The sequence below is a fragment of the Erpetoichthys calabaricus genome, chromosome 3 (genome assembly GCF_900747795.2).
Source record: "Erpetoichthys calabaricus chromosome 3, fErpCal1.3, whole genome shotgun sequence".
Classification (NCBI taxonomy): Eukaryota; Metazoa; Chordata; class Cladistia; order Polypteriformes; family Polypteridae; genus Erpetoichthys; species Erpetoichthys calabaricus.
This window is the reverse complement of record NC_041396.2, coordinates 271,012,113-271,039,420: the sequence shown is the minus strand read 5'-3', so window position 1 is coordinate 271,039,420 and position 27,308 is coordinate 271,012,113. Positions and strand designations below refer to the sequence as shown.

General features: G+C 41.6%; 2 protein-coding genes and 1 pseudogene across 9 annotated transcripts in view; 2 read left to right on the top strand and 1 right to left on the bottom strand.

Moving 5' to 3' along the window:
• Positions 1 to 27,308, top strand: part of LOC114648936 (disks large homolog 4) — a 745,247-nt gene that overhangs the window by 586,139 nt on the left and 131,800 nt on the right. Inside the window, exon 1 of one of the 8 annotated variants that reach the window (XM_028798291.2) lies at positions 3,048 to 3,817. The exons of 6 other annotated variants lie outside the window; for them this stretch is intronic. In XM_028798291.2, the coding sequence (XP_028654124.1) occupies positions 3,728 to 3,817 (90 nt within the window). In that variant the 5' untranslated portion in view covers positions 3,048 to 3,727. Of the gene's footprint in view, positions 1 to 3,047; positions 3,818 to 27,308 lie in introns of those variants that run through there. One more of the 8 variants, XM_051925301.1, reaches the window with a different exon arrangement.
• LOC114649732 (uncharacterized) lies at positions 6,209 to 6,327 on the bottom strand (annotated as a pseudogene).
• On the top strand, positions 21,606 to 22,124 carry LOC114648938 (mediator of RNA polymerase II transcription subunit 21-like). The gene has a single exon (XM_051925322.1). The coding sequence runs from the start codon at positions 21,606 to 21,608 to the stop codon at positions 22,038 to 22,040; it is 435 nt and encodes a 144-aa protein (XP_051781282.1). The 3' UTR covers positions 22,041 to 22,124.

Here is a 27,308-nt window from a genome sequence, read left to right as displayed (position 1 = left end):
GGTGCTGCCAGGGGGTGCTATGGAATGACCAGGGGAGTCGTGCTTCCCTTATAGCCTGGAAGTACTGTTGAGTCATGAGGACGGAAATCCAGAAGTACATCCAGGCTGAAGAAGAAGCTTGAATTCTCCACCTGACCCAGAAGTGCTGGCAAATCACGAGGGAGAAAGAACAGAAGCACTTCCAGGTCAAGAACTATATAAAGGACTGCAGAAGACCCAGCAAATGAGCCAGAGTTGGGTGGAGGTGGACAAAGCTCTTTGGGAGGTATGGAGGAGACGTTGGAGAGAGATTTGTGTTTATTTGGTGCTTGATATTTCACTTGCCTATGATATTGTGGCTGTGGTGCTTTGAGCACTATTTTTGAGAAGAAAATAATTAAATATATTCTTGGTGATTTTACTTTGTGTCCTGAGCATCTGTCTGTTGGAGTTAAAGGGTCAACAGCGACCCCTAGCGTTCACAATGGTCACAATCTCTGAGCAGGGAAAAGTCATCAAACTTGGATTTCTATGCGTGGCTCCTGAGTTGACTTTCTATAATGGGATTGTCTGGATTATGAGGAGCCAGTTGTGGTGGTTTTACCATGTGGTTTGAATGCTTCTTTTGCTCTTACTGCAGAAGGTGTATTAGGAATTGTCCACAGGAAGAAAACCCAGAAGTAGATCAAGGACATGCCAGAGGGATTATACAGCATATTGTCTCTCAGGTGGCCTGGAAGTGCCTTGGAATTCCCCAGAAGGTGTTGATGGAAGCTGATGACGACAGGGTGGCTTGGATTGCCCAGTTCTTTGTGCTAATGCCAGGACACTCGTCAAAACAGATGAAAAATGAATGAATATTTCTGGACATTTGTAAGCCTATATCTCAACATTTCAGGAAGTTATGTGTACAGTGTGTATCATATATAGACTGATGACTAGAAAAGTATATATTTTTTTTTCTTTTTTTTTTAAAAACAACAACAAGTAAACACAAGAAAGAGAAGAATAAAGATGGAACACAGATATAAGACAGGACAAAACAGGCTGAGCTTTAATTCACAGGTCCTGTGCCATCTGCACCAGATGAGGCCTCTCATCCACTTGTCCACCTTAAATACAGAAGATGCGTCTCTCATCTCTCTTCCTATCGACCTTTTTCTTAGTAGAATGTCCTTTTCTTATTCCAAACCTTTCAAGCCCTTGCCCCATATCATTTCCCATCTAAAGACTCATTTAACCTGTGGAACTAAGGTGGCTTTAAACATTGTCCCCAAGACCACTTCCAGTAAAACCTTAAGACCTTTTCTGTGGTCTTTTATTTTATTTAGCTACATGAATCCCATGCTCAAGTTCCTTTTAGTGGCTGCTGTTATGGTAAAGGACCAAGATAGGCAGCCCTTCTACTACATCTTAAAGAGACTCCATCCTTCAAACGTTTGCTACCCCATGTTGGCCTGAAGATCTTTTAATCACTATAAGTCCTCCATGGCCTCTGTTCTCTCTCTTTTTCTTCCAAGAAGATTAGCCACCCCCTACAACTGGTGTAGTAACTAGGATTAGCACCGCCTGCCAGTGCCCTTTATCGTATACTGACATGACAGTGTCCATTGTCACTGCCTGTGCAGGCTCTCATACAGTTATGTTATCACCTAACTCTGCACTCCCCTTGTCTATTGGGCCACAAACCTACGTATATGAACTTATATACAAAGAGTAGAGCATAAAGGATGACAAATAAAGGACAAGAAAATTAAACATTAGCTGTATTTTATTTTCAGTTCCTGTCTTTTCTGCAACACCTTCCAGTACTAGCCTTGCACTACTGAACTGAATCCAAAGTCTTTTCTTCTGCTCTGGTTCTGGTTCTGCCATTTGAACATTTGGTAGGTTGTCCAAAACTGAAATGTCCTCCACTAGGTTCTGAATTTCAGAATGTTTTGATTTGTCATGCTTATGTTTTAATTGGATTCACTTGATTTGCATTGCCTGGCCACAGCCTCTTCTCCAGTGCCAGTTATTCTAGAATGTGATGTACTGGTCACTGATATTTAGTATGGTTGGCGTGTTGTGCCTGTTTCAATGAAGAAATATTTTAGCGCTCCATAGCTTTTACAGCTTCCTTCCAGTAATTATGTTGCTGTATATTCCTGTCAGTTCTTCTCAGACTTCTTGTTTATTTCCATATTTAATTCCACTGTCCTATTTTCACTCTTTCTCCTCCGCCTAACTCTTCACTTCTTTTTCCCCTCGTTACTCATTCGGCCTTTACCATCTCTTCCTCTTATTTCTCACGTGAACGCATCAGATGCTTTCTCTCTTCATTCATTTATTTTTTTTACCCCAACCTTTTCGTTCTCTTCACTCATCTCCTCCTAGTTTCCCCACCTTCTCTCACTTATTCATGTCTTGCTCTTTTCCGTCCCCTTCGTCCCTCTTGTAGCCCCTCCCTCTATCTATCTATCTATCTATCTATCTATCTATCTATCTATCTATCTATCTATCTATCTATCTATCTATCTATCTATCTATCTATCTATCTATCTATCTATCTCTTCCCTTGCCATTGGTCCTTTGTAGTCTTTATAAAGCTCGTGCTCTTAGTTGTCCTCGCCCCCTTTTAAATTGCTGTCCACGGTTCTGAAGTTAAATCTCCAAATGCTCGCGAATGCATATGCAGCGAGCATGGCGCGCGTGTCGACAACAGGCTGAGCAGTTATTTTACCGGGACTGCTAGCGAATCTCCCATTGGGCTAGAATGATGGAAAGCTACATTTTATTTATTTATCTCTTTACTATAATTACTAGGTAAATAGCTCAGTACTTAAACGAGGGCACAGCCGATGCGAAGAGCTGCTTTTTTTTAATATGCATCATCCCCGGAGCATTTCGGAAAGAGAATGGTACATTGCACCTCTGGGAAGGAGTAACACAGACGCGCACACACACACTTACTCACACTCGCACAGAAGCACACGGGCGAGCGCGCTCCTCCTGACATGCCCCGCCCTCGCTCCGCCCCCTTGCCTGTGCTCGGTATCTATTCATCTTTCTCTCACATACACACTCATTCCTGTCCCTTTTCGGCTTTATGTTGGTGCATCTTCTCCCAATCCTGGCAATCAAAGGAAACGACAGCGAGGGGGCTAGGGAGGGAACCAACGTCCACGTCACACGGCAAAAAGACGTGTATTTGATTAGATATGTTGGCGAAAACGGACAAGAAGGCGGTCAGCCCGTTGCCTTTGCCTATACGGGATAAAATGTATTAAAGAGTGGAGCAGCAGCTGCAGTAACCAGACAAGCCGGAGAACGCGCGGACCCCCGCCCCCGAGACGCCGCTTCCTGTTTTACCGTTACCTACCGACTGCTTGACTTAAGCTTGTTTTTGATCGGATTTTGTTCTCCACATTGACAGCGTGAATATTTTGCTCGCTACTGCGGAGTCCCCGGCTCTGCAGCTTTCGTTGCCTCTAGCCACCTGACTCTTCCGACCCATGTAGCGATTTGCTCAACTCGACCCCCATATTTCCAAGTCAAGCAACCTTTAGGATCTCACACTTTTGTGGAAAGCTTTCTTTTCATTATTAAAATTGCAGCTGACTTCCAGCTCTTCATGACTGCGCCTTTCGCCTCTCTTCCCCATCCCCAACTCCAAGAAGAATCCGGATCGGTTTGGCTCCACGGCTCAGCGTTTCTCTCCTGAGCTGACTCCGGATCACTCTCCTTAATCCCTGTCCTGCACATCATGTTCGTGTCGGTCTGGTACGCCAAAAAGATGGGCCGGCGCTTCATTAACAACGTTCGGAAGGCGAAGAAGCAGCGCCACCGGGTCATGGTAGGAAACGGTTGTACCCATCTGTGTTCGTGTGGATTAGCGATAGTGTGTGTGTGTGTGTGTTTGTCTTTGCTTTACAACTAGTGTGATACTTGGTTCATACATCGTGTCATTTTGGCAAAATCGTGACATTAAATGTGATACTTGCCTCGTGCATCAAGGTAAACTGATACACGCATTGTGCTCGTGATTTTGGCGTTCCGTCCGGGTCTTGTTCCTACATTGCTACGCTCCGGATCGGTGATGGCTTGTTGTGGAAAAAAAGCATATTCAGAAAAAACTGCACGCTTTATATCATTGTACGTGTCGGTGGGTCTTTGTGTTTAAAGTGTTAAGTTGTGATGGGTTTCTGGATTTAAAATGAGTGTTGACTGGGCGTGCATGTGGGAGAATTTTCGCACAAGCATATACTGTCAGCATGCGAGAGCACTAAACCCTTTAATGCATGACTAATTTAAAGAGCTTTTTGATTCTCCTTATTTAAATATAGAATCAGTGTTCTCATTTCATTTATAAGAGCACAATGCAGCTATTTGGCTGCTTAATCCAACTTGGGGAACACTCCATTTAAACCCGTGAAGGCTCCTGGTTCACGAATTCCGTGTGTCAGTGTTTATGTCTGCTTGTCCTGAGAGAGATCTTACTGACTGATCTTTTACGTTTTAAATAGCAGATCTGATCCTGCAATTTTGCATTTCAGCTTCTGGCACCTTAGTGATTTTTCTTACAATGTGTGTATTGTGAAGGTTTCATTTTGATTTCTTGCTCCTCCTACCACCGCCTGTGCCTCTTTAAATATATTCGCTCTTTTTTCGGAGCTTGCTAATTATTTTACACTTTCATTATGTAACTAGGCAAGTCGTTTAAGTCAATTCATGCATTTTGTCTCATTATGTGCTTTTGGTTATCAGGTTGAAACTCCCTGGCGATCGGCGAGTTTGTATGCTTGGCTTTTTTTTATCTCAGTGAGCTTTATGCCTCAGCTTGGCTTTCTCCTCAAAGTTCTCTTCATGGAGTTCAATTAGCGTACACGTAAGAACGGAGCTATCAGTTTGAAAGTGTACTTCTCTCCCGTGTGCATGTATGCGTCGTAGGATTTAATTGTTCGTCTATTTATTTGTGTATAACAGCGGCCATTCAGGGCCAGTGCTTCACTCACTACTACTCTTTAGTGGACGACGGCTCAGAACATGGATACACGAGTGTGTGATTGTTTTGTACACTTCTAAAAATGAAGGTTCTTTAATGGCACGTTATGATTCTTTACTGGCTTGTGTGGTTCCTCATATAATTATTGCTTGGCAAGGCACCATTTCATTCTGGGAAGGTTTCTTCATATGAAGTTGATTCTTTGTGTGCTTCGGAAAACTTCCTAATATGTAGAAATAACTGAAATTCTTAATATCTAGTGGGATGACTAGGAAGACACTAACACATTAAGAACATGTGTAACTGTAAGCAGTAAAAGTCGTTTTAAAATTATGACTCACTGGTATTTCACAAATGCGCTACCATGTATTCACAGTTATTTGATCTATGAGCCCTGTTTACTGATCTAACTAAATAAAGGTACTTTCTGGAAGCTTCATGTGGATGAGTCCCTTATGGCATTGCTCTGAAGAACCATGCGGGCATCTTTTTTTTTTTTTTAAGTGTGTAGAACCTTTCACAGCAGCTACACTGCTCTGTAATGGCACTTTACTGGGTTGTGTTGTTCCTTTGGAACCTTTGCTTGGCAAAGAATCATTTCACTTTCTGAAGGGTTCTCTGCATATTAAATCTGAGTATTTAAAAGGGTTCTAATATGTAATATTTGTAATATTATATATAGAGAGAGAGGTTAGAAGCATGCACTGATACAGTGCACCACCACATGCAACACCTCAGCACCACAGTTTGAATGGAGTGGAACAGGGGGAGGTTTATTTTACGGCGGCTGGAGTGCCAATCCTGCCACTAACCCCCAAGTTTTCCCTGCAAGTTGGAGGACCTGCCTTGCAGTGCTGGATGCAGATTAACGTTATACCCAGGATGGAGCAATGGCAGGTTAAGGGCCTCTTTAGTGGACGACGGCTCAGAACATGGATAAATGAGTGTGTGATTGTTTTGTACACTTCTAAAAATGAAGGTTCTTTAATGGCACGTTATGGTTCTTTACTGGCTTGTGTGGTTCCTCATATAATCATTGCTTGGCAAGGCACCATTTCATTCTGGAAAGGTTTCTTCATATGAAGTTGATTCTTTGTGTGCTTCGAAAAACTTCCTAATATGTAGAAATAACTGAAATTATTGCTCAAGGGCCCATCACTTCTGGCATTTACGGGATTTGAACTGGCAACCTTCTGATTGCTGGCGCAGCTCCCTAACCTCAGAGCCACCACTCCACCTACCAGCTTACAGCACTTAGAGTTGCCAGGTGGTCTCCCATCCAAGTACTGGCCGAGCCTGAGTGTGATTAGCTTTCGAAATCAGACGAGATCGGGCACATTCACACCAGTTTGGCCGTAATATGTGGGCAAAACAGAAATCAGTCATTTATAGTAGACTAGGATATGAACAAATCAAGCCCACCTAAACTTAGGCTGTATGCAGTCCTTTTAAAATCAGGAGCCCATTGGTATTTCACAGATCAGTTGTCATGTGTTCATGGCTATTTATAAAACTTTTTAGAAATGTAAAAAAAAATAAATAAAAGTACTTTCTGGAACTTTCATGTAGATTGTTCTGTTAAGAAGCAACAATGGTTCCCATTTGCTCTGAAGAACCACTTTGACTAAGTGTGCACCATCAACAATGCTTGACGTAACTCAATTGAATGCAATTTGAAGTAATATAAAATGACAGAGCGTGATAGTTTACCTGGAAGACAACGTAACCAGCCACAGTTTCTTGCTAAACACTCCATGCTTAAACTGCATTTGATCCAAAGCACCGCCGGCCTTTTTTATTATCCAGTCTGAAGTTTGGTGACAGTGACATGCTGACTTTCTCCCACCTTCATTGGCTCCCTAGTTCAGTTTAAAATACTCCTGTTAGCCTCTAAAGCTGTGAATGGCACATCATATCATATTCATCATCGGTGTGCATCCACACATCTCAAGCAGAGATCTTCTCGTTGGATGAAGGATGTCTTTTGATCTGCTGCCACAAATGGATTCAAGACATGTGCGGTTCAGCTGCGTTGAGCCTGCGTTATGAAGTACCCTTCAAGGTAACCGCCGACATAAAGATGCACTTCAGCATTTGTGTTCAGACTAGAAGGCTTTTCTATTCCATTGCATTAGCTAAAAAGTTCTTCTTGAGTGAGTTGAAGTTGTGAGTTTTTATTTGTATTTAGACTGTTTTCTGTTTATTTTCATGCCTTTATTTTACCTTGTTAATTTGGTGCTTTCATTGTGTAAGTCATTAGAAGGTGCCTAACATGCCTGCTGGGCACTGTTTATTGTATATAGTGTCTTTCAATAGTGAAACACCATCCTAGGGCGGGTTACAATGAGCGTAGTTTGTTTAATGGGATTGCTTTACAATTGGAGCACACACAGGCGGAGGTGAGGATTGAATTGGCAGTCCCTAGTCCACATTAATAGAAACGTTGAACCTTGAACAGAGAATCATTTAGCGGTGCTCCGTCACTCCTCCAAAGGCCGAAAGTTCTGTTTGTTACCCCTTACTGCGTGCCTGCAGTTTCTCTTGGTGTTTGTGTGGGTTTTCCCTCAGAATTCTGCCTTCCTCCCACATTCCAGAGATGTGCATATTGAATTCATTAGCAAGTCTAAAATTGGCCCTGTGTGGTAGAATGTGTGTGTGTGTGTGTGTGTGTGTGTGTGTGTGTGTTTGTGTGCAAGTCGTCTCCATAATGGACTGGTTTCATGCTGAGGGCTACTTCCTACATTATGCCCAGTGTTGCCTGGACTATCAAAAATGTGGACTCAGCAAATGGCAGAAATCAAATTTAGTGAGAGAGTGCAGCAGGGTAAGGATCAGTGAGAACAGAATAGTTGATTATAAAAATAAATAAATAAATACTGGAAGCATTCAGCTTGAAAAGAATGATGGATGGCACAGGAAGAGATCTCTGCAAAGTGGAATGAGTGTTTGAACAAAGCAAGGGGTGAAAGTTTGGTTTCCTTGCTCATCTTCCCGTCTGTGCAATCTGTGTGTGCTTGTTATTGAGCGGCAAAGGCACAGGCCTGGAAAACACAACAGCGCAGCCTGAGTTCCCACCGCCATCTATCTAAGTGACCCCCAGAAAGCCACGTCACCTGCCAGCACTTCAGTTATAGAAACATGGAGGCAGCAGTACCGCTGTGATTTGATAATCACTTTAGTATTGTATACTCAGCTGGCACCTTTGAGCAAAGTGACTTGGAAGATCAGGATTTATTAGAACAGTTTATAAGTATTTACAGGTGGAGTACAGCAGGAATAAGGGACTCACCTCGGGGTCACACAGTCACAATGCCTTAAAGTGCACTGCTTAAGCCACTACAGCGTGATGCCACAGTTTAAATCCAAGGATCAGCCCAATAAACAAATACTGACATCTATACTTTTAGAGAAGGAAGTGCTTTGAGAAAATTGCAAAGGCTATAACCTTAAAAAAATTAAAATCATGAGCACCCCCACATCTCACTTTATGTTTTTAACAAAAACACAAATGTTATCTATTGCCTGATTTGATTTGTTGCAATGTTTTAGTTTATTTATTAAAGTTCCATCCATCCATTCACCCATTTCATCCATCCATTTTTTAATCTGCTTATTCTAATTCAGGCCTACAAATCCTAAATAAAAAATTAATTGAAAAACTCAAGCTTAGCCATATAAATTTTGTACTGTATGGAAATGTGTGTGCACAGGAGGGTCTCCAGCTGCACACGCACACTTGTGGACTCACATGTCCGTATTTCAGACCACACCACATTTCTGCCTGATTAAATGTGCGTGTGTGCGTGAAAGTGAACAGCCTCAAGTGTCTCGATTGCCACAGCAACAGAATTTTAAACGCTGGAATTATTTTGCTATCCCAGTCCATGGCCTATTTGAAGGAGTTGGTTATTGTTAAGAAAATTAGTCAGTTGATGACTCAGTATTGTACACATCACAGCAAGCACCACCACAAAGCAGCAGATAGGACAAGCAATGGTACAGAACAAATGAGGGCAGGATCATCTCAGTGTACAGGGTACTATGGGAGAGGCCTGCAGAGGAAACTCCCATAAACACATAAAGGTTGGCACAAAGATTGAACAGCATAGCCCATCCATCTGTCCATTATATAGTGCCTTTCATGGCTATCTATCTATCTATCTATCTATCTATCTATCTATCTATCTATCTATCTATCTATCTATCTATCTATCTATCTAATATAGTGCCTTTCATGGTTATCTACCTGTCTAACTATCTATTATATAGTGCCTTTCATGGCTATCTATCTATCTATCTATCTATCTATCTATCTATCTATCTATCTATCTATCTATCTATCTGCCTATTATATAGTGCTTTTCATGGCTATCTATCTATCTATCTATCTATCTATCTATCTATCTATCTATCTATCTATCTATCTATCTATCTATCTATCTATCTATCTATTATATAGTGCTTTTCATGGCTATCTATCTATCTATCTAATATAGTGCCTTTCATGGTTATCTACCTGTCTAACTATCTATTATATAGTGCCTTTCATGGCTATCTATCTATCTATCTATCTATCTATCTATCTATCTATCTATCTATCTATCTATCTAATATAGTGCCTTTCATGGTTATCTACCTGTCTAACTATCTATTATATAGTGCCTTTCATGGCTATCTATCTATCTATCTATCTATCTATCTATCTATCTATCTATCTATCTATCTATCTATTATATAGTGCTTTTCACGGCTATCTATCTATCTATCTATCTATCTATCTATCTATCTATCTATCTATCTATTATATAATGCTTTTCATGGCTATCTATCTATCTATTATATAGTGCCTTTCACTATCTATCTATCTATCTATCTATCTATCTATCTATCTATCTATCTATCTATCTATCTATCTATCTATCTATCTATCTATCTATCTATCTATCTATCTATATCCCACTATGGAGTACCCGTGTCCTGTGACGTGTACGCAGTGTCCGCCTCTGTGACAAGGAATTCCAAGGCAGTCATGCTGAACATCTCACCATTTTTAAGCTATAATGATGTATGGCTGGATAGGCCAGGTTTGTGCTGGATGACTAGACATGACGCAGGCCCACAAGTCTTGGTATTTGTTCAGTTTAGCTTTGGTATTTTCTTTATTTTTATTTTTATTTTTTTCTCCAGTGTGAGTTGTATATGCAGTGGAGGAGCTGGTGCCGCAGTGTACTGTTTTGCAGTATTTTTTTTTTATAAATAATGTGATTTCAGCTGCTTCCACACTTTATGGTGCAGATAACTTGTTGATGATGTGACAAACTATTTTTATCTTTCTGCTTTTGGGGTATTTGCTGAGGCTTTGGTGGTGGGCTTGCTTATGTCCATGATGTGTTGTGCCCCCCCTCCATTTACATATGTGAGTTCATCTGATTCCTTAACTACTTTCCCCTGTTTACAACTACCAAGTTTGGATTATACTAATTAGTAAATAAGGCAGGGTGGTGTAGTGGTTTATGCTTTGGACTTCAAACCCTGAGGTTGTGGGTTCAGATCCTATTCCTGATGCTGTGTGACTGTAAGCAAGTTACCTGACCTGCCTGTGCCTCAGTTGGAAAGCCAAAGGTAATGTAGCCAATTGTATCATAAATGTTGTAAGTCGCCTTAGATAAAATGTCAGTACAGAACTAGTACACATATAAATGCAGAGTTGTTAAAACTCATAGAACTAATTACACTTAAATGGACCCCAACAATATCTACCCATTAATTAACTGATGAACTATGGCCAACTGACAACAAAGGAGAACAAAATCATAAAAGAGGAAGTCAAAAATAAAGTCTGGAGACCCCGGCCCAGGGGCCGTCTACCCGCTCCTGGGTTTTCTGTCATGGACTGGTCATTTAGTCTGATGAGCGAATCTTTCCATCCCATGATTCCAGTGTGCCTTTATCCAAGGGGACTTTTCCGAAAGCAGGAGAGCAGCCTGACAGTAGAGCAGTGTCACCAAGTGCCAGATCCAGATATCAAGAAGACAAACAGAACAGTAGAGGGTTAGTAACAATCACATATATTAATTTTTGCTTGCGCTAGGACCACTATGTGGGGACTCTAGACATTATCCTCCCACCATATCCTTTCACATATGACACCAGGTGACATGGGCTTTCGTGGGTTTCTTGTTTTAGCACCACTGGTCTATAAAAGGAGAGTGTCACACTTGGGAGTTGTTTTTCGGTTTAAGGCAGCCGTCAGCACATATTAAGCACTGCTGTTTATCCGAGAAGCCCCCCTCTCTCTGTAATCCTGGAGGTGTCTGTGCCATCCAGAACAGCCTCAAGCTGTTAAGAAACCCCGGGAGAAGCGAGACTTGCTCCTTTGCCTGCTCTTGTCACCTGGCACCAGCACTTGTAAAACTGCGGCCGCTAACGCAGTCTGTCATTAATTCCTTTGCAGGAACACCGGGATCATCCACCGTTCAGGACTGAAGTGCGTTCTCTTTGTTTATTAAACCTGCGGGCTCCCATAATTCTTATCCGCGGCTCATTTGTTCAGATTTTTCTCCTAACCTGACCCTGAATCTTCACTCAAGATGACTTTGTGGTTGTTCAGTGGTGTGACCAATGGGAACATCTTCCATTAACAACGCATATTGTTGTTAGTTTTACGTATGTATTTATTTTCACAGATGGTAGAGGTTTAAGTGCAAATGCCAAAATTGTAACCATGAGACAAGTAGGGCTCAGCGGATCTGATAACATTTTGTAATGAGCTAAACCGGAAATTGTAGTCAACAGATCTAGATTGTGAATTTTTAATTCTTACACAAAACACCATGCTTTTTATTCTTTTCGCAAAGAGTAATCCCTTTAATTTTTGAAGTCAAATTTAGACAAATAATGAATGCAACCTGTCAGGTTTATGTAAAGTGGCATCTGTGGCATAAGTACACCAGAGACACATGGAATTAGCTACCAAGTAGTGGGGCAGACAGTAGGACTTTGGGGACTTTTACAACTCGACTTGATGTTTTTTTAGAAGAATGAAGTGGGTAGGTCAGTGGGCTCCATGGTCTGCTCTCGTCTTGATGGTTCTAATGTCCTAAGGATGCAACATCATCCTTTGCAGTAGTGCCACAACAAGGGGAACACAGGCATGGACTCAATATAACGACTTGTAAAGACCACAAATAATTCCAAAGAATAGAAAAACCTTAAAAATAATTTTTTTGAACCCACAGAGGTGCTTTGAAATGTGGAAGAATATATGCTCAGTTTGTATGTATGTGTCTCTTCAGGATTTGTATTCTGTTCTTTTTCTTTTTTCGGCTGCTTCCGTTAGGGGTCTCCACAGCAGATCATCTTCTTCCATATCTTTCTGTCCTCTGCATCTTCCTCTGTCACACCCATCTCCTACATGTCCTCTCTCACCACATCCATAAACCTTCTCTTAGGCCTTCCTCTTTTCCTCTTTCCTGGCAGCTCTATCTTTAACATCCTTTTCCCAATATACTCAACATCTCTCCTCTGCACATGTCCAAACCAATGCAATCTCGCCTCTCTGACTTTGTCTCCCAACCATCTAACTTGAGCTGACCCTCTAACGTCCTCATTTCTAATCCTGTCCGTCCTCGTCACACCCAGTGCAGATCTTAACATCTTTAACTCTGCTACCTCCAGACATGTCCAAACTCTTGCTGGTATGAAGTAAGCAGATTGGCATTGATTGACGGAATGGCAACAGTGGTGGGGGGGATTTCCAATCTATAAAAAGCTGGAGACCGTTTTAACTGGTATTCAGCATTAATGTGATTAAAGACTTCCTTTTATTAAATTAAAATATTGTGGATTATTTTCTTCCACAGAAATCATTAGACACCAAGACAAGAGGTGCCTTTTTGTACTCCATTATGCAATATCCTTGCTCCTGCTGCCTGCTGGTTTCACGCTGTCCTTAAACTTCACTCCATAAATGAACACATGGAATAACATTCTGGTGTGTCTGAGGGATGTGCAGGCGTCATGCCCCTCAATGGACTGAGTTCAGTAGGTCACTTCTACAATCTTCTCGATTCATTTCAGGGTTGGGGTGGTCAGAAGCTGTTGCACCAGGTCCAGGCAAAAGAATGAAAGCAGGCCTGGACAGAACTCTAGTCCACCATAAAGACCACTCTGACTCACATATACATACACACACACCATACTCTTACTCAGTGACAATTTGCCATTGCAGTTAACATAATCAAAAAAAAAAAATTGTAAATAATTTCTCATTTGCTTGAGCATGTCTATTCGCAGTAATTTTCATGAAATGAGACTTGCAACACTGTTTAGGTGGGACAAATGTTAGGAAAAAACAGAAGTGAAAGGCAAACTTTATTACAGCGACAGAACATTACGAATATCAAGTGGACGTGGCACTCTGTTGGTAAATCATAGTGTGACCAGATTTTCAAAGTGCCACACCGGGACAGTTGTGTCGCATGTTTGCAAAAACATAAAGCCTTTCCTCATTTGTTTAATGGCTCCTTTATCTCCTCTTCATCAGCGAGAGATCAAACAAACAAATGAACACATGGAATTCCACACAGGGCTTGAAGGGGAAACAAATAAATGGCAGGGCAGTCTGATTTTGTCTGCTCATTGGTCATCTTTGTGCTGCTTAACTTTAACACAAGTTCTTATTCTGCCTTCCTTGTCAGAGTGTGGATGGCGCTATTATACGTGTCTTACATCGAGCTAAGAGCTGGGGTATTAGGGGGTCCCACTTGTAGTTTCACACGCATTTTTCTTAATATATTGTGAGGATGTTTGTTTCGGCAGAGCAGTGTTTTATTAGATGGGGAGCCTGTTAAGACCGGGACATTTCGCTATTCTTCAGTTATTTATCGGGACACAGCCTGAAATATGAAATCATTATAATGTAGATACAATGGAACTGTGAGCTTGGTTTAGTGTAAGGTAACTAGAACTGACTAAATGTTTGTTCAGTGTACAGCAACTTACATCCTTTGTTCTATACTTTTACGGTTAGTAAGATTATGTAACTTACTTGTTACGACCTAAGGCAGGGGAGGGAGATGCATACAGAGGTTTGTGTGCACGCCGAATTGGACTTTCCAATGGAGGGTTGCTGTCCCATATTCACGCAATCAGCCAGTGACAGCAACTTCATACCCTGCACACACAATCTGCTGGTTTTTCATTGACTTGTACTGGGGATCTGTGTGCCGTCAGTAGCATCTATCCGAGGTGAACAAAGAGGAAAATCTGCAAAATGTACAAGCTGGTGTAACTGCTCTCAAGGTAAAACTGAAACAGTAAAGTTAGTAGTTGAAGTCTCACAGAATGTTTCTACCTTTTAAGATAGACGATCTTGCCATTTATGCAATGCTTTTCAATGAAAGATTTTGGAATTTTAAAGCTGTGTACTATGCGATCTGCTCAAGCTGTCTCACTGACAATTGTACTGTCTTGGCGAATTTCCTTGAAGAATAAGTGTGCCACATTTCATCAAAATGGCTCACTGGAGGCGTCCCAGCTAGGACACCAGCAAGGTCTCATGGGAACTGGAGTCCGGAAGTGCAGCTCCATCTGGGTCCCTGGGTGCCCCAAGGGGGCACTGTCAGGGATGGACTATCTTGGTTCCTAAACAACCTAAAAGTACTCCCCACATGTCATGCCAGGTCACTAGAAGTCATATTGGGTCCAGTATAAAAGGTGCAGGACTCGACTGGTGGAGGAAAGAGTCATTGTTTTATGTGGTTATTAGTTGGTTATTGGTTATTGTGGTGCAGCAGAGAAAGATGACATTTACTGATTCCAGAATAAAGTGACTTACAATAGTCGAGGCGTGATATAAAAAAGCATGGCATACCTTCTTCAAATCTGAGTGCCCCAAGAACAGTTTGACTCTAGCAAGTAGTCTAAGCTGGAGGAAGCAGCTGCTGACAATGGACGAGATCTGTTTATTTAAATAAAGATCGTAATCAAGGATAACCCCAAGATTTTTGATGTGGGGTTTGCAAAACCCAGCTAATGAGCCTAGGTGATCTCTGACAGCCCCATCAGAAGCCATTGGTCCAAATATGATAACCTCAGTCTTACTTTGATGGAGATTCAAAAAATTTACGGCCATCCAATGTTTGACTTCAGTGTGAGCAGTGTGCTATCTGTGGCTGTCTCCTAACTTGCCTCTTCTTATATCAGTCCCCACACTTTTATTGACTTGTACCCTAACAGCCTGGTGTTTAGATGCCTAAAGTTGGCGTAATTAATATTGTGGGCCATTCGGTCTACCATACTGTAGAACAGGGCACTGTATATTCATTCAACGTATCCTGATATTGTAGTGACCAGTCCATGTTGATGTGCTCCCTGTGATCATCCCCTACCTTTACTTACTTCAGACACCCTCACCGTGTTATTATGCTGCCATACACTCATGGCTCATATAGATCTGATGGATCAGTGCACAGTTAGGTTTTCTTTTATCTTCAATTCAGCGCTCTTCTTCATGGGTTGAGGGTGAATCACGTACTTGAGGACATCAGTGGAAACTAAAGGGAAGTGTATTTAAGACTGAAGCCAGGAAGCACCTCTTTGTGGGACTCTGGAATAAACTAACGAATCATATTGTTGATGCAGAAACCTTGACAAGCTTTATGAAGAATCTGGATGATGTATTAGGAGAGCTTAGCTATTAGCTAAACAAATGGGCTTGATAGACTGAATGGCCTCCTCTTGTGTGTCAGATCTCTTCTGTTCATTTACTGCTCCAATAAGCATGCTTCTAGATGGCAAATTTAACAACATTCACCAACACCCTAAATTCATTTCAGGAACGTGAGAAGCCAAAGCCTATCCTGGTAGAAGAGAGTACAAACGAGAAATCGGCTTGTAACAGGGTGCCCACCCAGCGTACGGCCAACTCACTCTCACCCGCACATGTCCAATTTGGAAACATCAATCAAATCTTCAGGTTATGTGGGAGGAGAATTGGAGTACCTGCAGGAATGTGGAATTCAAAGATCTTTCAAGCAGCATTGCTATCCTCTGAACCACCGGGCTGTCCTTGTATGACAATTTTCCACTCTAAAAATAACACTCTGCCTGCTGACTGTTCACTCATAGTAAGCTTGGGCTAGCCGCGCTAGCTTCTTAACTATACAGGAAGGCAACAGCCGGGGGACCATCTTTTTATCTTCAGTATCCGGCTTTAATTGATTTTGTTCTGATGGGAGATTTAATGCACCCTTTAAATTTTAATGGTTGTTTCAACCTACTTTCACCCTTAGTTTCATCAGCGTGAATGGCATCGCTCATCTGCATTTCCTGCATCTTCATTAGCCACATATGACACAAGACTTGTGGTCTCTGAGATGAAAGGTGTTGTCAGGTAGTTAAGGTGCTGGACTGGAAACTATAAGGTTGGCAGTTCAATCCGAACACCGTGCAGCATATTGAGTCAATTCACCAGCCATTGCTCAATTCCAGAAAACGCAGTCAGAACTGCTTTATGTCCCCAGCACATGTCAGGTACAAGAGTTTATTTTTGCACATTTGAAAACTGGTCAGAGGGAAAAAAGATCCGAATATGCGCTCACAATGACAGTGCAGATGTATCGGACATTATAGTGCATACAAGACACACAGGCAAGAGAAGCAGTGTTGGGAGCAGGATTTACACTTTCAACCAAGGGAAGGCACATGTCCACCAAATAAATGTTGGGCCACCAACTGGGTCATCGCTTTTAATAACTGACAAGTCCCAAAATCACATTGGCGATCAATGGCACGAATAACAAGAACAGAAAAAAGACAAGGGTGATAGTTGATTCAAGGCTCTGTAGAGCAGTCTCTGTATCTGGTAGGAGCTCCCTCCTGCGGTCTGCTCTTCCCGGATTGAGATGACGCTGGTTCTCTTTTAAAGTCGCTGGAGCAGAAGGGGCGGAGTCAGTTACAATCATTGGTTGGTTTGCCTGGGCTGTGGGTGGAAGGAGAGAGCAAACTATCAGCAACAGCGCCCCCTCGTGTCCCGGCATGCTAGTGCTTACCTCTGATGAGCTCAGAAGGTGATCCTCCTACAACTTGCACCCTAAAACCCTATTGGATTTCAAATTTGATGCCTTAGCCATTATGGTAGTCTACACATTTTTTTATTAAGTGCCCTGAGGGGGCTTTCCACATTATATAAACTGACCTAGTTCTTAGTCTAGTTGCAGGTTTATTTATGTTGTAGTACTTGTAGTATTTGTGTTTTACCTTGCTCTCTGTTGCTTTCAATGCTTGCACCTCCTAATCATTCTTCTAGGTATGTACTGTATTTGTAAGTCACCTCAGGCATTTGCTAAATGAATAATGAAAATAATAATGAGTAAGGGTGGAGTGGTGGCTCAGAGGCTAAGGATCTGCAGTGGTATCTGGAAGGTTGAAGGGATCTTACTCTGTTGGGCTCTTGAGCAAGGCCTCAAACTTGAAAATTGCTCCAGGGGTGCTGAACAATGGCTGACCCTGCACTCTGACCCCCAAAGGTCTTAGGACACTTAGGGATTAATAAAGTGCATCAACTAAAAATATATATTATTATTATTATTATTATTATTATTAATAATAATAATAATAATAGATAGATAGATAGATAGATAGATAGATAGATAGATAGATAGATAGATAGATAGATAGATAGATAGATAGATAGATAGATAGATAGATAGATGTGTTTGTTTGCCATCAGGTCCTCCTTCAGAATGCAAGCACTAGTTACAATACCAAAGGGTTTGGGAGGGCGTCAGTGGGAGGTATTCTCTTTCTAATTTCTATATGGGAATATCATTTTAAAAATTGTCATTGTCCCTTTATTTTATGAATTCAGTAAAAAAAAATTGGTCACATAAAAAAAAAAAGTTGTCAGTATTGTGACTTCTGAGGTGCTGACTTCTCGTTATTGAAATTCATTCAGACTGCCAGCTGTCCACAATGTAGGAGATATGAGGCGTGATTGAATTCCGTATTCAAAATCCTGCAGTCTTCAGCACTGGTTTCTCCAGCAAACGCTTGAACCCTTGCCTATCTCAGTGTGCACCTCACAAGGTTGCTACCGAGGACTGAAGTCGTGCACGCGGCTCTATCGAGTGAATAGCTGCAGAGGCTGTCAAGTCGGGAGCGGGAGGCAGTGTGTGGAGAAGAATCGTTTTAATTAATTCTGTATCTGGGAGATTTGCGAGAGCAGCGCTGTCTGATGCCTGTGTTTTGAGCCTTAGAATAATGGGAGCTCTCGGAGGAATACCTAAATGTCACTTTGCTGAAAAGTGCATAATGGTGTATGTAAGTAGAGCTCATCTTCTTCAATGGAGGAGAGAGAGAGAGAAAAGCGCATTTTTTTTTATTTGTTTTGTTTTGCACAAATAACTGCAGACCGCTCCTTTTGGAGCCGCACGTCTTGACAGGCGCTGACAAGTCAAACAAACTCCGTGTGTTGTGTGCATCAGAGCGCGTTTGAATTTTTTTTAAATTCTCTGTTATATTTACACACTAAGGGCCGACTCACTAATTGGAGAAGGGCAGCGGTTGAGGGTTCAGGGGGCGGCTCGACCCTCTCTCACTCTCCAACTCCTAGCACTTGTCCGCTCACTCGTTTCAAACGCGTCACCTGCTCACCTCACCCAAGTGCAGCACACAGTCAGTTTCTTGCAGCATTTTATTGACTGCTAATATTTCAGCTCTTATTTATTTATTTATTTATGCTGCCCTTCTCAAGTTGTGCCTGCATGAACGTTGCCCCTCGGATTTATTATTTCCTCACTCTTCGGTATTTGGCAGAGACGGCGGTTGCATTTCGTATTAGTCGATATGAAAGACTGCACTTGGCGAGATAAAGTTATCCTGGCATTCGTTTGACATTCACCAGTTCTTTTATGTTTTAAAGGGTACAGTATCAAAACATGTAACATGCATCTTAGTTTTAGGGATACGCACTGATTGTATAGCTTCAAATTCTTTAACTGTGGCCTGCAGTCCAAAGCACTTATAGATCGAGTGGGACCCGCAAGCTGACATAATAAACAAAGCCGGGCGGAAGCAACTATGAGTGATAGTAGACTTTCCACAGTAATTCCATTTTTTTGGCATTTGGAAGATTCTTTTCCCGAAGTCTAGGAATTCACAACGTCTAGGAATTTAAATGGGACTGTCGTGATATCCAGCCAATCCGCTTTTCTAGCATTAGGTGAGTCCCTGTGTGAGGAAGCTGATGGAGGATGAATACAGCGCCAGGGCAGCCAATGTGCTGGTGGGCAGATTATGGAATAACTGCCCAGCTAGAGGGCAGTACTGCCCAGCTGGAGGGCACTAATAAGGCAGAGAGGCCGAGCAGTTGCCAGAAGAAACAAGAAACCAAGTGCTGGACAGGAGATAGAAAGAACTTGAAAGTCATGCAGCACATCCCCTTGTTAAATCTCCATGGAACGACCCCCCAGTGTGTCAGGATAATCAGCAGCTGTAATTTGGCGCATGACTGGGCCCTGCAATAGACTGGTGTCCTGTCCAGAAGCCTCATTTGTAAAACTTTGCAAGGATTTGAATGTGAAATTATATGCGCACCAAAAAACAGGAAAATGCAAACGCTAAAATAAGAAAAAATCAGATTTATAAATCCAGGAGTACGCACATCTTTGCACATTTTGTAAGTATACGCTCATGAACACACCACAAATGGCTCCCTGAAACTTCCATATATGGTGCATGCTAATCAACCTCATACATATGCAATCACGATGCTGCAGACCTTCATTGGCTGGCAGACCAGCCTCCCAGCTGATGCACTGAGACCCCTCCACCTGCATTCAAGAGTATCAGGCTGTGCTCCTCAGCTTAGCGAGCAGGATCATTATTGTGCCACTCCTCTGAGTTCTGGGGATCAGGGAAAGGCGTAAGGTGCCAACGTCTAAGCAGATAGTCAGTATCACCTGGCACATGTAATGACGTGATTGCTGATACAATGAATAGCACAGGCCATAGCACAGTTTCCTGACCAGCTTGCGGCCCACCATGTACAGCACCATCACGTCTAAATAAATAAATCACGGGCTGACCCAGGCCATCGGGACATGACATTTGTCAGCCACATCTTGGCATCTTGAATGGCTTGTGTGTTAGTTAATAGATGTCACTGCTCACGGCTACCAAAAGCAACTTCATTCTCACTAGGTGCCCATATTGCATGCGCTAAATTGCTCCAATTGCTTTAGGAGAACCGGACAGTGCTGCAGATTGCCTTTTTATTTTGGCAAAAATATGTTGTTTTATGTATGTGCAGCATTGCCATATGAAAACTGAATGTAGTGCCTCATCAGACAGCAAACTGGTGTTGTGGAGTGAAGCCGGGCTGAGATATTCCTGACCAGTGGGCCAGTTACCTGTGAATTATTAATATGAGTTATTATTATTTAGCTGGTCTGGCTGCATTTCCCTGCTTGACTGAGTTACAAACGCATGGGTCAGAGTTGCTGTAAATGTAGTCAAGTTTTTGCATCAAGTTTTCTTTTATAAACCCAGCGTTAGTGTGGGAAGTTTTATACACAAATTTCAAGTCTCTTTTTGTGTGTACACAAGATTTCAAAAAGGAGGCGTCAGGTCTGTTTTCTGCTTTGAACCCAATGCTGCTGTCGAGAGCTGCTGTCCATTATGATACAGAATTTGATTAAGTGGACTTAATCTACTCTATATGTATAAAATCCTAAGCCTAAAAGTGCAATGGTGACGTTTTTATGTCATGTTTTTTGTCACGCTTTAAAGTGGGCTTATTTTAAAACCTACTTATATATGTTGAGTATCATTCTTTTCAGAATTTATCAACTTATAATGTGATGTTGTTAGATTTTCAGATTCGTATTCCGTTTTTAAATTGTAAACTAAAAAATATCAAGAACTCACGTCCCGTGAGATGGGACTTTGTGCCAAAAGATTTAACCATGCCCAGGGCCGAAAATAAAACACAAAGAGTAGAGGACAAGGAGTAGGACAGCTGCTGTACAGGCTTTTAAATGTTCAAAGTGCCGCGCAAGATGCAGATCACACGGCATGGCAGCAGCAAGCCAGCAGCTGATCGAGCAAAGAGGAGGTAAAAAAATAAAAAGTGTATTTGTTTCTCATTGTATCACCGTTTAAGAGGGGGTTTTCGGAGGAGCGACCGCATCTCCTTGGGATGCGTTCAGCCCCCCTCTTCACAACGCGAGCGGCAGAGACACGAAACGCATAACACACACACACGCACCAGGGCCAGTTTAGCATTGCCAGCCCCTTTAACCTGCATGTCTTTGGACTGTGGGAAGAAACCTACGCAGACATGGAGAGAACATGCAAACTCCACACAGACAGGACCGGGACGTGAATCCTTACTGCGTCTCCTTACCTGCCTGTTGTTAACTGAGAATACAGCGCTCACTTGGATAAAGTCAAAGAAAAAAATCAGAATTCATAGTTGTTCAGTAAAAAATAAATCACTCCTTTTGTAAATGAAACGTGGTATACAGGCCGTATTAAAGTACCAGAGTATGTAGTAATTGATATTACCTGGCAAACAAAAAAATATGTGAAAAAATGTTTTATAAACTGCTGTAGGGGTTAAATAACATTTTCAAACATGGCCGATAGGTTAATACAGCTGCAAGATGCAGTTACTTCGCTTGCGGATCAGTTTTGCAATGTAATTGGGGTCCTGCAGCAGTGTGCACCACCTACATCTTTCACCAACATACAGACAACAATAAATAAAGATCAGCCATCCAATCCAACAGAAGAATATGCACAGCTTTTTGCTGCTTTGATAGCTAGAACTGCAAAGGACATTGATGTTTTGATTGACTCTTTGCCCAGTGAAGAGTCAACTGCTGCACTACAGGCGGCTAGTCTCCGTCAACTGGAGGAAGAGAACCATGAAGCTGCGTTACGCCTTGAAGAGGTTGTAAATCGGGGAGATATGCTGCTGGAGAAGATACAGAGTGCTTTAGCAGACATAGCTCAGTCCCAGCTGAGAACAAGAAGTGGAGCTCCAAGTCACCAAGTGATTGATTCATGAGCACAGGGGCAAGAATGTCCTTCTCTGCAAAAGACTTAGCTTTTTATAGAGCCTTCAGACTTTCACAAATAAATAGCATTATGACTTTTTTCAAAATGCAAAAATGTGCTTTTTTGGAGAAAAATTCCTATCTTAATACATAATTCGCCTGCCTCCTCACTCACTCACTCACTCACTCACTCACTCACGTCTGTCCGAAGCCAAATACGCAGTCGCCTTCTGCGCAGCTGCCCGAAAAACCTTACGAGACCGACATCCAACCCCAACATCGCGGCAGGCGGCGGATTTAGGGTCACAAAAATTCAAAGGGAAAGGCGACTTCGATTAAAGCTCTAGAGACCTAAAAGGCGATTTCGACTACAGCTCAAGGCCTAATTACGCATTCTGATTCAATTACGCATTCATTCAATACACCTATATCAGGTTTATGGTGCTTTTACTTATTACTATTCCATATTGTACTGGAACATTCATCATTCAATAGTATACTATAGGCCTGGAAAATTCATCAACTAACAGTACAAGCCTGTACAGTAATGAGTAAAGCGGACTACAATCATTACAAAACAACTTCTTTGTTACTTATAATTTGTTCTTCATACACTGCTGACACAAACTCATGCCCGTTTCATCTTACGTTACGGTCTTTGTCTAGTTTATTATGTTTTCCTAATAATTGAAATTACAAAGAATTTATGTTTCATTGTAGTATTTTTTTCAGATTATAAAAGGTAGCTGAACTAAGGTATTTATACAGTATGTACGTCCAGGATTTGCTTTTTTTTTTTTTTTTAAACTTGTGGCCATATTTTTTAAACCTCTGCTTTGTATGTTAAATTGCTGTTAATATTTTAATTGGTTTTAGAATACTGTATTGTGATTTTGTATTTTTTGTTTCCTTTTTGCAAAAATTTGAAATATACACATTTAGCATAAAAAAAAACATAACATTCTAAAAGTTGTCAGCCACGTGGCATGAATGAAATTAAAGCAATATTTATTTTTAATCACACATGTAACTTATATGGATAAAATACAATTAAAAGAATTAAATTTTCATAACTTCTTTAGATGCAAAAATCTGTCCATTATTTGCACCCTGTGTTTCATACTATATTTTATTAAGATGGAAATAAACTTAATGTGGCAGAACCCAGCACAGGACCCCCTACACCCCCACCCGAGTCTTAGGTTCAAAGTGAGTGGGTGGGCTTTCCAGTGGGCACTCCACTTTTCATGGCAGAGACGTGAAATGGGCCAGCATGAGGGCGTGTGGTGCAGGTGTGATGGAGTGGGCTGATTTGAGCCCCCTGTGATTCTGAGTTGGATAAGTGGGTTAGGAAGTGGCTGAATGGGAGTTTCACAGGAGTAAACAAGCAAATTAGAATTCAGTTTACTAGGCAGTGTTCACGGGAGTCTAATGAAAGAATTACAATGCAATTTATATTTCAACATCCACAGGGTAGTAAACATTTTAGAATTCATTTTATTAGACACCATTCATAGAATTAGAATTAATTTTACTTGACAGTATCTATAGGGAACAAATGAAAAAACAGAATACATTGTATAAGAAAGCATTCACGGGACCTGAACAGAAAATTTACAATAAATTTCTTTGGCAATATTCATAAAAGTTTAGTGGAGGAATACAATTAAATATTATTAGACATCATCCACAGAGGGCAAACAAAAGAATTTAAATAATCCTGTAAGTAGGCAACATGTTGTATGTGCTTAACTGAACAATATATTAGTATGTATTTAACATGGCAGCTAAGGCACGGAGCTCTCAACCGTCAGGCACTACATGTGCTTCAACTGCAAAGAAACAAGTGAACCTCTGTGTGTGCATTAAGTAAGTGCCTTGGCATGGTGCTCACTACAGAAAGGTGCTTTATCAAGCTAACATGCTCTTCTAAAACTCAAACTTCAAATAGAGTCACGAGGGACCAGATACCACCCAGGGGGCACTCCACTGTGCAGGGCAGGAACCAAACTTGGAAGGGGTGCCAGTCCATCACAAGACCCACTCAGCTGCACAACCACAATTTAGAATTGCTAATTAACATATCATAATGGGAAAGTCACAGAGACATGGAGAACATTCAGGTGTGGGATGTGAACCTGCCATATACATGCATAACCAGTAGGGAACGCCACAGAGTCCCAAAGTCTGGCTCACCAGGATGATATCAAGTAGCTTCTTTTATGTTGGACTTAGGGGTACTTCTGTTACCATAGCACTGAATGGCAGAAGCACTTCCAGGTTACACAGAAGCCCCACAAGACAGGTATTTTTTTCTTCCTGCAGTGCCCTCTGGCAGCAGCCAAGGACCCTGGCAGGGTTGTCCCTCAGGATTACAAATCCCATGGAAACATGTGTGTGTCCATACTTGGTCCATACCAGTAGAGCACCACAAGGTGCTCCAGCTTCCTAAACAACCAACACACACAGGCTCAGTCGCAAGTGCACTAAACAAGAGGATTTATGTTGTGAGAAACCCTTCAAGTAAGTGTTTCCCACACCACAACCACAATACAAACTCACTGTCACTCTGCAACACTTTGTCTCTTCTGCTTGTCTCTCTGCCTCCTCCAGTTCTCCCAGCAAGTCCTGTTGTCCTCCTCCTCATCATCATCCTCCTGACTCTGGCTCCCCAAGTTGAGGCAGGCAGCTTCTTTTATATAAAATGCAGGAGTACTTTCAATGTCCCATAATTATACCCCAGGAGCACTCCCGAGTTAGGCTGGAGTCTGACAAAACAGGGCTTACGGCTGCTGGCGGCACCCACAACAGGGCTGAGCCCAAGAACTCCAGTTCCCTTGATGTAATGGAGTGGCTGATTTCAGCCCCCTGGGATTTTGAGTTGGAAAAGTGGGTTAGGAAGTGGCTGAATGGCAGATTCACAGGGGTAAACGAGCAAATTAGAATTCAGTTTGTTAAGGCAACATTCATGGGAGTCTAATGAAAGAATTATAATGCAATTTATTGGACTGAGCCAAAGAACTCCAGTTCCCATGATGCCTTGCAGGAATCTGGGGCACTGCTGCAACCCAGGGGGTCTGCCATGTAGTATCCCAGGGGAGACAAAACACTGGGCGGGCTGTCTCCCCCTGCCCTCCCATGAAGAGGGCACCCCAGCCGGGTAAGGTTCCCAGCCATCCCCCACAATATATATATATATATATATATATATATATATATATATATATATATATATATATATATATATATATACAGTGTGTATATATATATATATATATATATATATATATATATATATATTTAAAATCATTGGTGCAAAATTTTATTTTGCTTTTTATTGAAGACACAGCACAGAGAAATAAGCTGCTAAATGTAAAAAACAGATTGAGGCAGACACTTAATAGGACTGAAAATTTTAAAAAATGGATTGCCCCAGACTATTACTTCAATTTGAAAGCATCAGAATCATTTTGTGTGTTGACAACAAAACATGCGACTAAAGCAAATTGTTCAGAATTATGTCAGAATCAGATAACCCCTAATAGTATGAGTAAAGGAAAAGGATCTGAGTGGAATTTAGGTATACTTATGTAATATTAATCTGAATGCTTTTTAAAAAATGTGCAAGTTTGTTATCGACAGGCCTAGTTATTGTGTTTATAATCTGGGGCGAATGTTCTGCAGCGTGACTGTGTGTAAGAGAGATGCTTGTGTTACAAAATTGTATCAAAGACCCTTTAGAATCATTGCAAATGGTGCTGAGATGTGTGAAAATGAGATTTTAAACACTTGAAATTCCTGACATATGGCATGTTAGAACAGAATTGCCAAACTAAGAAATGGCCTTATTCCAGCCCTTAGCTGACGCTCTAAGCCAGTCAGCGAGCTTTTGCACATGCCTGACAACAGCAGGAAGCCTAATGGGTTTTAGCAGATGCTGTTTATTCATTCATATGCATTAAATATACTGTATATGTGGTATCTCAAGTGTCCGCAGTAATGGCAGCACAAGTACTAATGCACTCCTGCTCTTTGGAGGTTTTTTTTTGCTTAAGATTCGAATGTTCAATTACTGCCTTTAGAGAAAGCGACTCTTGTGTCACTGCCCAGGCCTGAGATGCGCATGGGAGCATTTGTGTCAAATTCAAACCGAGTCATCAGACTGATACTAACATTTTAAGAAGTCTTGGGAAACATGACAGTGCAGAGATCCTGAAATGCAAGGGCCAGTGACAGAGCAGATACTCTCTGCGGCCTGCTCTTGTGGTGTAGGACCACTGGGACGCACTGTGTATTGATATTCTATAGTCTTGGCAGGCCTACGGGAACCAAAGCAAGAGCCGCTGTCATTTGCTTCGTTTATTATTATTAAAGACAAACCATTGTTTTTTTTTTTTTTACTGTCTGTTCGGCATTAGCATGTCCTAACAGTTAAAGGGTGAGTTAATGTGGCTTACTTCTAAATTCATCAACTAGCCGTGCAATAAACAGATGGGTCTTCTCCTTCACTCCCTGCATGTCCAATATGCCAGTGAGTATACCAGCCTGGGTCACACAGCATTTGTCTGGCATCTGTGAGACATCACCTCGTTCTCAGTTCAGTTGTGAACCTTCTCCTACTGCATTTTAAATATAGCATGAGCACATGGTTTTTTATATCACATAGTAAGTGGTCATTTTTATGTTTCATTTTGGGAATGAATTTCCTTCTTTACCAAATCAACCAAAAGGTGTAGCTATTGAAGGAGGGGGCTTCTCTGATGGTGTCTGTAGGCATCTCTAGGTCTTTATTGATAAGAAGTAAAACTTGACCTGTTGACGGTAACAGAAAGTGTAAGTTAAGGAGAGCTTATATGAATCTTCTTTAGCCTGAAGTTTAATAGCAGCCAGTCCTGGAGCTGGGAAGACCACATTTTACTATTTCAAACTTCAAACGAGAAAGAGGTTCTGAAAATGAGGTATTTTCTAATTGGTCATCTCACTAGACTTCAAACATCCCAATATTGTAGCTCTGGCGTTGAGTGCCTCAGTGGATCCTCTGGCTCTTTATACGGCTCTTGTATGCCTCTCACTATCCTTAAAAGGATGGGGCGCCATGACCACCCTAGAGGGAAAACTGAATGTGATGTTGTAGGCTTACCGTTTTATAGGTCCTCCTGCTGCTGGTGATGCAATGCTGGCTCATACTACGAGTGGCTTATTTCTCAGCACCATTAAAATGTATGCTCTACTGTATATGCAGTGTATATATTTTTTTTTTTTACAATTGGAGAAAAGAC

Bases quoted from the DNA above. Each gene is read 5' to 3' on its own strand.
- LOC114648938 (XM_051925322.1), top strand. From the start codon at position 21,606: ATGGCCGATAGGTTAATACAGCTGCAAGATGCAGTTACTTCGCTTGCG.